Here is a 9,460-nt window from a genome sequence, read left to right as displayed (position 1 = left end):
TAAGCTAAGTTATTTTCAAGACTTCCACTCCTAAACAACATGAAAAGCGTCTTTCACCCTTTAGCAAAACACTACTCCATACCACAATTGACAGCCAACAGATAGACCATAACAAAATAGTCGTAGTCTCATAGAGACCTTTGATTGTTTGTTACAATGATTCTCTCTGACTTATTAAACCGTCTGTTACTGGGAAAGAGGTCGGTCCATTCACTTGAGTTCATCAGTTATGTTTTCTTCGGAAAATTTAATTTTGCTTTAACATATATGGGTTATTGGCCAAGCGTGAGGTCAAGATGGCGGGATATTGGCCAAGTTCTTTTTTTTGCGTGTTTATGGACCGAGACGAAGTCGAGGTCCATAAACACGCAAAAAAAAGAACGAGGCCAATATCGCGCCATCTTGACCGAACAGGCTTGGTCAATAAAGGATTTATTATATGACCCGAAGAAGCGAAAGACTGTAAATGTTTATTGAAACCACTGAAAAAAGAAGCCCTTTACATGCGAAATCAATGACGCGTACAACTTTATCCTGATTGGGCCAAGCAGAAAATCAAATCATTTCATTGGCTTACACGCTTGAAGAGTGGCTGTCAAATACTTGAATGGATCGCCTGGTTTTCGTTGGTGTTTTATTGCTAAATAAAACGGAGAATCTGGTTGATTCATCTCTTCTGGGCTACGCTTGGCGAACGTCGAAGGAAAGAGGACGCCTGCTGTAAAGACCCCGATTGGTTTATTTCGGCAATCGTTGGTGGCCACAAGATTCCGATTGCTTAACTGTACAATAGGACGAATCGACGGGTTTGTGAAGCAACGAAACAAAAACCAAAACGACAAATTCAAAAAGGCAAAGTGTCATCAGAGAAATCAACATTGGTATACATCACTGATCTCTTCAAGGATCAAACGAGGAGAAAGGCCAGCCGTTTGCTTATTGCTTCAATGAAATCAAAATTAAGCGCAACACTTGCACACTTCGCAGGATGCCAGGCTGGCAGGATGCTATACCGCCACGACAGGATCTTTGCATTCGGAGCACATTCTTTTTTGTTGGAATATCACGGACATCATTTGCTTTTGTAATTTCATAGGCAGTATAGCACAGAGATCTAGTTCAGTGATTTTTGCCTTATATGCCGTCGTGATTCGCGACGATCCAACGATTTATTGAATGCGATGTCGCAAAAGTCAAAGCATATTGCATTGCACGGGACACTACCCGCTTTGGAATGAGGTAAAGTTTATTGATCGTGACTCGCACTGGTACACACGCCGGGTCAAAGAGGCGATTCACATAAGACTTCACCCTAATAATATCAACAGGGACAGTGGAATTGAAATTCCTGAAGCATGGATGCCCACGATCAAAAAACACAACAACAGGAGAACGGTACGACTGCGGACCGCCGAGGGAGCAACAGTACACCAGCATGCCGAACACTGAGGATCGAAATGCACCAATCAGAGCTGTTGAAAACCAACCAATCACAGCGCAGCCGTGTGCTTTATAAGCTAACGCACAAACCAGTCGCCTGATGAAGACTAGCAGTATGCAGTCGAAACGTTGCGATCTCCATCACACGCGACTACGTCGTGAGACAAACGAAATAACACTTTATTATTGTACTCTACCACGATGAATAACCACAACATTTTTTATGGAATATTACCTTCAACAAATCGTTTAATTCTGTTTTATTAATAGCGGAGCTCGCAAGCGCCGAAGGCGCGCGCATGCGTAGCCCCATACCTTAGAATTTTTGGGAAACCATCGAGCCGGAAAATTTTGGTTGTCACGTGACCGTCCGACCGTACGCACGGAAAAGGACTGGGGATGAATTACTGTGGCAACCCGCGTTTTTTTGGCGCGAAATCTCAGCGTTAAATTCTCTTGGCAAAGAAATTTTTCAAAACGACTCGGGCTATTGTCAAATTCTATTCAGCGAGTCTGAAGGTTAGAACTTGAGAAAAACGTATTTATTTCGGTCTCTTGTTATGTCAATGTCGACAAACGAGAGTGGAGGAAACTTAACTTCGAGGAGACAGGGTTTAAGCGAACTGCGACGGGAAAGAGAGCGAGAAATATCAAGAGAGAACAGACGAAAACGTAGCGAAGAACAGCGACAAAAAGAGCAAGAAAGGTGCCGACAGAACAGGCAAAGAAATAGCGAAGAACAGCGAGAAAGAGAACGACAAAGAGGACGGCAAAGAAGGCAAAGATGTAGGGAAGAACAACAGGAAAGGCAACGGAGACAAAACGAACAGTGTTTTGGTGAAGGTGAGTACGAAACTGCAGTGTTACATTTATACCGTATTTTACTTGCTTAAAGCTTATGTTATTCCTTAGTTTTGCCACTAAAAAAATATTACTATTCGTTGAAATTCAGTTTTATAAATAGGAGCCTGAGAGTTTGATTCTGTGATAAAAATGTCTTCGAGACTGGAAAGCAAATGCTCGATGAAAACCGGGCTAAAAGCATTCCGGTTCAGTGTCAGAAGGAGTAAAAACACTGAAAAACAACATTTCATTTTCCAGTATGTTCGATATGTTTTCTTTCATACTAGCTGTCACGAATTTTTGATTTTTTTCTCTCGTTTAATGCGTTCTCCGGGTTCGCATAAAAGCCGATAGCTCAGTTTGTTTTATATTAAAAATTTTGAATTTACTGTAATACCGGTATACCCGGCGCGTTGTGAACTTATCAAAACTTAGGGAGTAGTAGAGAGTGAGTTTTGTGACATCATTTCACAATACTAATGCGGACAAAATGGCTGCTGATGCCAGATAATGTAAATCTTCCGCTTTTTGGAAGGACAAGAGCCCATCTTAAATGTAGCAACGGACTTAAAAAATCCCAGAGAAAGCTGTGTGCCTAAAAACAGAATCTGCTGCGCTAATAGAGAAGAAATTCTGCATAAATTGCCCACCATGGATTTTCGGACCTTTTGATCTGGTTTATGCTGGCGCTGTAGTTTTGACGTTTCTCGGAATTTGTCTAGCACTTTCCCGGAATTTACGGTACAGTAACCTGACGTTTATTTTGTATTATAATTCTTTTCTTAGTTATGCGTGTTACGTTGTGAATAAATCGAAACCGAAGGCTATGAGCAATCGATGAAAGCCATGACAGCTCATGATCAATCAGTATTGCAAATTATCGAAAATGAATAAGCTTATTAAACTCAATCAGTCGGTTGATATTGATAATCAAAATACTACCGGCCCTTACTGACAGCTGATCTGACAGCACTGTTGAATTGAGTATAAGTTTAGAAATTCTGTAGATTGATTTATAGACATTTCGTGCTGTTTTATGCTGCTGTGATTTGCAAATATTTTTATCATCTCGAATTACCGCTTCTCCGAAACTGTGCAATCAAATTGATGTCATTTATAGCTAACGTTTGCCTGAATGTTTAACGCAGTTCTTGGACTACTGTATTTCATTGTGTGATTTACTACTGTCTTCTATTTATTCACGGTTAAACGACTAAGATACCAGGGCTTCTTTTTACATTCCGTTTTCATTTGATGAAAACTGAAGGCAATGAACGATCTATAAAATGGTCAAAATGCATGATATTGCATTGCAATCGATATGACTGAAGAGGTGACAATCCAAATCATTCAATAACAATATTGATAATTGATAAACAATATTGAATGCATAAGCCTTTGTTGTTATCCAATATCATCCATTTTAAATTTTATCCTTAAATAGCAGACAACACAGTAATTATCAATTATCGATCTAATAAATGACATTGAATTTTAGCAGTCCTAACACATTACATGGAAATATCAGACTGAGTCCTTTTATCAGAACAACTTTAGAATGACGACAGTGTTTGATTCTTTCTGAATGCAATAGAGTTGTTGATTTATGTCATACATTTTAGCTGAGCCTATTCATTACCTGTGTGCCCCTCTCTTTCAGTGAATCACTAAGTATCAACACTGAGAGATAAATATTTCTGATCAGTTATTGTCATCATCCAGATAATAATGATAATTGACATATTTTTGCACGTTTTTGCTAGGAATGTACTATTATGGTGCAGACGAGTCGCAGAGGCCTGAAGATTTGGAAAGGATTGCATCACATAAAGGATTCTTAATTTCTGAAAATCATGGTTTGGGCAATTGTATGCTCTATGCACTGGTGGAGCAACTTCAAATAATGTGAAAGGAATAGAAATTTCACATGAAGAACTGAGAGTGAATTTGGTGCAATTCCTAAAGGAAAATTACAACTTGGTAAGTCATTGATAGTGTTTCAAGTGACATTGTAATTTTGTTAGTAAAAACTACTAACATTCATTATTCCATAATTTATAAAAAAAAGACTTGATTTTAGTGTTTAAGATGGAATCCACTAGGAAGTCGAGTAATTAATATTTATTAAAGTTGGACAAAAGTCAAGTACCAGAATAATTTAAAATATCCTATTCCTTATTGCGTTATTTCCTACCCTTAATAAAAGGTAAAGATGTAAGTAATTATCCGTGATAACACCAACAATAATTTCTTATCAGAGTCTGAGAAAATGAATTTCAAAGTTCACAAGGTATAGGCAACATCTCACGTGTAGCCATTCAGTTTTGTAAATTCGTCTTAAGCGATTCAGTGGAATTTAGCGGAACTTCGAAATTTGTTTTTGATGTTTGGTGTTGTTAGAAAAGATTTCTTTTGATAAGATATTTGAAGCAGTAACAAAAAAGTTTGCAATAAGGTACATAATTTTGTCCAATAACTACTCGAAGTCCTGGCGGATTTCCCCTTAAAGCATTTTCTCACAAGTGCGATTTTGTTTATAATTTCACTGCCTTATTTGTTGATTGATCACACAGGCTTTAAAATGCATAGGAGCTACTTCTTGCTTGAGTGCCCAACTTTGTTTTAGATTGACTTGTGTCCTTTTCATGTCATGCACTTTGGTACTGTTCCCTCTTTTTTCCCGTTGTCTTTCTCGCTTGACTTTACGCTGCTCTTCCGTTTTTGTTCCTTGCTTTTTACCTTCGCCTTTCCATCTCTGCTTCATGCTGCTCTTTGTTTCTCTTTCTTCGACTCTTTTTGCTCTTTGTCGTTCTGTCTTTTTCTAAACAGTTTTTAGGGGTTTTGAAAACACACGTCTGGGTACAATATTTCGTTGGAACATATTATTAATGTATTCTGATTTACTTTGTTACTCTTTCTATAGACTTTATAAGTAAAATTGATCATGAAAATTGTTTACGAAGAAATTGGCTGAAAGCCCTGGGGGGCCAATCCAATGGAAGAGACAGGGATGTTTTTATTGTTTTGCTTAGAGGTATACATGATTTAAATTATTTCAGATTTTGGTCTCTCTTTGTGTGTTCTGGGAAAAAGGAGGGTATTTTTTGCCTTCAAGGTCTCGTTTAGGGTTGCACAAGAAAAAATATAGAAAAATATCAATTTTAAAATGTACCAAAATGGTATCTTTTAGGGGTCAAAAAGTGTAATCAATGCCCAGATTGGTCCCCTTTAAGGGACGGTTTAATTCAAATTTTCTGACGAGCATCTCTGCCTGTTCGATATGGGAGTCCCCTTTCCCCACTAACTTCCAGGGCTGAAAGTTACTTAATTTCTACAAGTGCAACTAATTAAATATCTTTTGGGCATAAGAATTTTCCTTATCTTCCACCGTGAACAAAAAAGGTCATTACACAGCAAATTCATCTATCAAGTAGCTCAGTAAACAAAAAGGCAGTCAATTTATAAATTTTAAAATACTTTTCTTTTATAAGACTTGTACTTGTACTATACGTATATACTTTGTGTGAATTGAATTTCTTTTATTGCCATTCAAGTACAATAAAAAAGATATTTGCTAGTCCAAAACATGACTTTGACTTTATGTTTGCACAGAATTACTGCATTGAGATCTTGGTACATGTAAATAGTTCCTTTGATTTTAGGAACAGAAAAATATCAATCTATCGCTAATTAATTATATGTCATTTTATTTGTTTTAACCCCTTGGAAAATTTGTTTTTCCCTAAAAATTATCCTGGTTCTTGAGGAATTAAATATGCACAATTAACATGTAACAGCATAGTAAATATAATGTTTTCATTGTTTAAGAAAAGAGGGGGTGGGGACGGTTGAGGCCCAGGGTTACTGACGGGGATGATCGAAGAATTTTTTGGGTTTGAAATTTTCAATTCCGAGATTTTTTTGGGTTGGAAAATTTGGCAAGTATTTTTTTTGGGTGTCTGTATTTAGATAGGGGATCCCGGATTTTTCGGGGTATTAAAAACGAACTTAAGTGCCTTTGTCCATGGGCCTTAGCGTATTTTATGGTATGACAAATAAACAAAATGGGCGTTCTTTGTGTTATGTTATTGCCCCTCCTGGCAAATTAGGGGTAATTTGACAAGGATTTTTTTTTTAGGGGGGGGGGGGTTGTATTTGGTCCAGGGATTTTTTGGGTAATGTCAGAAGACTTAGGGATTTTTTTGGGGGTTCTGAGTTTTGCCTCCATTCGATCATCCCCGTCATTTACCCCCACCCCTCCCCATTGAGGACAAAACTGGGCCTACAAGATCTGCTTAACCTGACCTGATAAATTTTCTGGACTACTTGTAATGATTTTGTGGGAGAAGTGCAAATTGACCTGTTGGAATTCCGATTGTTAATACCTAACTTTAATAACTAAGCTCAAGCCCTATCTTATCTTGTTGTCGTACTAGGTATAAGTATACATAGAACTTAAATTCAGCTGAAATTCCACATGGAAGGAAAGACTTACTGAGTTAACTTTGATAGCTGCTAAGGCCAGAAAAGCCAGCTGAGCTTGTTGATGAGCCGGGGTAGAGTTTTTTAAAGCCTAGCTACACCCCTGATTAAAGTTTTGGGCAGAATATGCATGCTTTCATGGAATTAATCACAGTGCTTTCAACAGCACCTGTTAGAAAGCAATTAAGATAAGAGTCTTAAAGCAAGTTATTTTGTAGGGAAAACTCATTAATTTTAGCTGCTGATTCACCCCAAAACTTAAAAAACTCACCAAAGCTCCGGCATGTGCCAGGTCCTAAGCTTATTGATTAAGCACTATTAATGTCTTCAGTAGGTTGAAAAAATTATGCTGTCACACTCACTGTGAATTAAGGATTTTTTGGTCCTGAACATATCTCCCAAGTGAACACAGTTCCTGGGCGGCCCAGGCAAAACTTTGAAAAATATCTCTTTTTTATTTATCTATAGAGTCTTCTGAATTACTTTAAAATTAAAAAATATTGATGCCAATGATCATCAACAAAATTATCTGTCTTTTGCCTTTTTCAGGGTTAACGTACACGAGTAGTGGAATTTTCACAGAGAAATGCAGACACACAGAGAGATAAATGAACACATTATTATTTATTCATTCAGATTATTTTTTTCATTGCATGTACAAACTAATACTTATGTACTTGCACTGTATATGGACTGGTGTAATTTTTAAGTTAATAAAATAAAGCCAGAGGTGATACAACCATGTACATATTTCTTAAAGGATCTCTGGTAACACAATATAAAAATATTATTCATTTATTGCTACCCAAACATTTAATTCCCAGTGCTCACACTGCAAAGAACAGTAATCATGATAATGGGATAGGCTGCAGTTCATCAATCTCTATTAACAAATATCACATGTTGCAATATAATGCAATCTGTTGTTTGTAGCCAGCCAAATTTTTACTTCACCGAAACCAAACTCAGTCATTAAATGATAAACATTGAACACAGCTATTTTGGTTTGTGGGTGTGTCTCAGTTGTGTCTCACAGATCAGTTATTTGTTGAAAAGTCTTCTGTTTCAGTACAGTTAATTATTATGTTATATTTGTTGCTCATGCTTGCTGTAGCATATCAATAAAGATAGCTTCTGAACAAGGAAACAACACAGCTTCAATATGGCTGAACAACACAACACTTTATTCGCTAAGCATCCTGGGTACATATGGTGCAATAGCTTAACACAACTTCCGGTTATGTAACAGTAGTCTAAATATATTACACTTGCATGGTTTGATATGCAGGCAAATGAATGGTTAAATTTTTGCCAAACAATCTATACCTGAGTTTATGACTAACAAACAGTATTTCCGCTTGTGCAAAATTAATTTTTGCTTAGTTTACATGTAGTTAACAGAACTGATATGAAGGGAAAAAGGTGCTTAATCCTTTTGGGGGACCCTACAGACTGTATTTGGCACTATGACAAAATGTCACTATTTTTGCCTGGGGCTTGCTTGCTTGTTTAACTCCGGTTTGCTAGCAGAAAGCTGTTATTTTTCGTATTGGTCCACCATTTCCATCAAAAAAAAGCTGCCATTTGGGGTGAGGGGGTGGGGGAGGGGGCGGGGGGAGGAGAGAGGGAGCGGGGGAGGAACAAGTTACATGTAAGTGTGGATTCCTTGTCAGAAGAGATTTTATCCTAATGTTTGTTTATCACTTAGCTACAAAAAACAAAAGCAACATCGGCGTTTTCTTTCTTTCATCTTTTGTAAAATCTGGAAAGTGTGTGTGTGTGGGGGGGGGGAGGATTTGACCCTGTTTGAAATCCTTAACAGGTGGGGCATCTACAAAGTGAGGAATATGACCAAACTTTTCAAAATGTCAAATGCCCCCAGGGGGTGGGGCATAGGCGGTTTTAAAATTGACTGATACATAACATACCAGTCATGGTGGGGGTATGAATATTTTCTAGAACAACGCAAGCTTTCTTTGTTCTAGTTCATCTTCGAAAGTTTATACTAGTTTATCTTTAGGAGGTTTAATGCACAGACTGCTAATTGACAATCCTTTTTTATTGATCAATTTTTTTGCTCTTATATGGTGCTGTTGTTCATGGTTAAAAAGGATACAACTATATATGTATATAAAGAAAATAACATGAATCAGTCTAAAAGGTTTAAAGGGCAAATAACCAGGGAGCTCCGCTTTTAGGCTTGCCTAAATCTATATATTAAGAGGATTAAAGATATTCTGTGATTGACATTACCCTTTGTATCATGTCCATGTATTTGGTTGATAAAGTTATACAGTTCCGAAAATCATCCATTTGTGATCGGTAGTATTTTGTTGCGAAACTTGGTCGAGGAAAAATTACCATAAGAGTTATGAAAATAATGATCCTCAGAAAATAGCGACCTCTGAAAGGTTTAACACAACATTATTATATTTTTCCAATTCGAAAATGAAAATAAATAAAAGATCTGTTTCAAAGAATGTGCATAAGAACAAAACCTAACCCTGGCTTGTAGACAGAACACTTTTGTTACTCTGCTTACAGTTTATTATAAAGATCATCTTTTACTGTTCCGGCTGTTTCTATATCTACCCATCCACCTTCATCAAAGTTTTAATATGATAATACATAGTATGTTATTTGCCGGCAGGGAGGTCCGTATAGGGAAAAACTGTGCCCGAGGTCTTGAGTACGG

General features: G+C 37.3%; 1 protein-coding gene across 1 annotated transcript; it reads left to right on the top strand.

Moving 5' to 3' along the window:
* The first annotated feature begins 1,710 nt into the window (after positions 1-1,710).
* Positions 1,711-7,509, top strand: LOC144628548 (uncharacterized). Its single transcript, XM_078486666.1, has 3 exons — positions 1,711-2,283; positions 4,047-4,263; positions 7,315-7,509. The coding sequence occupies exons 1-2, from the start codon at positions 2,001-2,003 to the stop codon at positions 4,190-4,192; spliced, it is 429 nt and encodes a 142-aa protein (XP_078342792.1). The 5' UTR covers positions 1,711-2,000; the 3' UTR covers positions 4,193-4,263; positions 7,315-7,509.
* Positions 7,510-9,460: the final 1,951 nt, after the last annotated feature.

This window comes from Oculina patagonica, chromosome 10 (genome assembly GCF_052425735.1).
Source record: "Oculina patagonica isolate OP01 chromosome 10, crgOcupat, whole genome shotgun sequence".
NCBI lineage: Eukaryota > Metazoa > Cnidaria > Anthozoa > Scleractinia > Oculinidae > Oculina > Oculina patagonica.
The sequence above is the reverse complement of the archived record's forward strand: the minus strand, read 5'-3'. Positions and strand labels throughout refer to the sequence as shown.

Bases quoted from the DNA above. Each gene is read 5' to 3' on its own strand.
- LOC144628548 (XM_078486666.1), top strand. From the start codon at position 2,001: ATGTCAATGTCGACAAACGAGAGTGGAGGAAACTTAACTTCGAGGAGA. The intron at 2,284-4,046 runs GTGAGTACGAAA...CGTTTTTGCTAG, and splicing joins CGAACAGTGTTTTGGTGAAG to GAATGTACTATTATGGTGCA.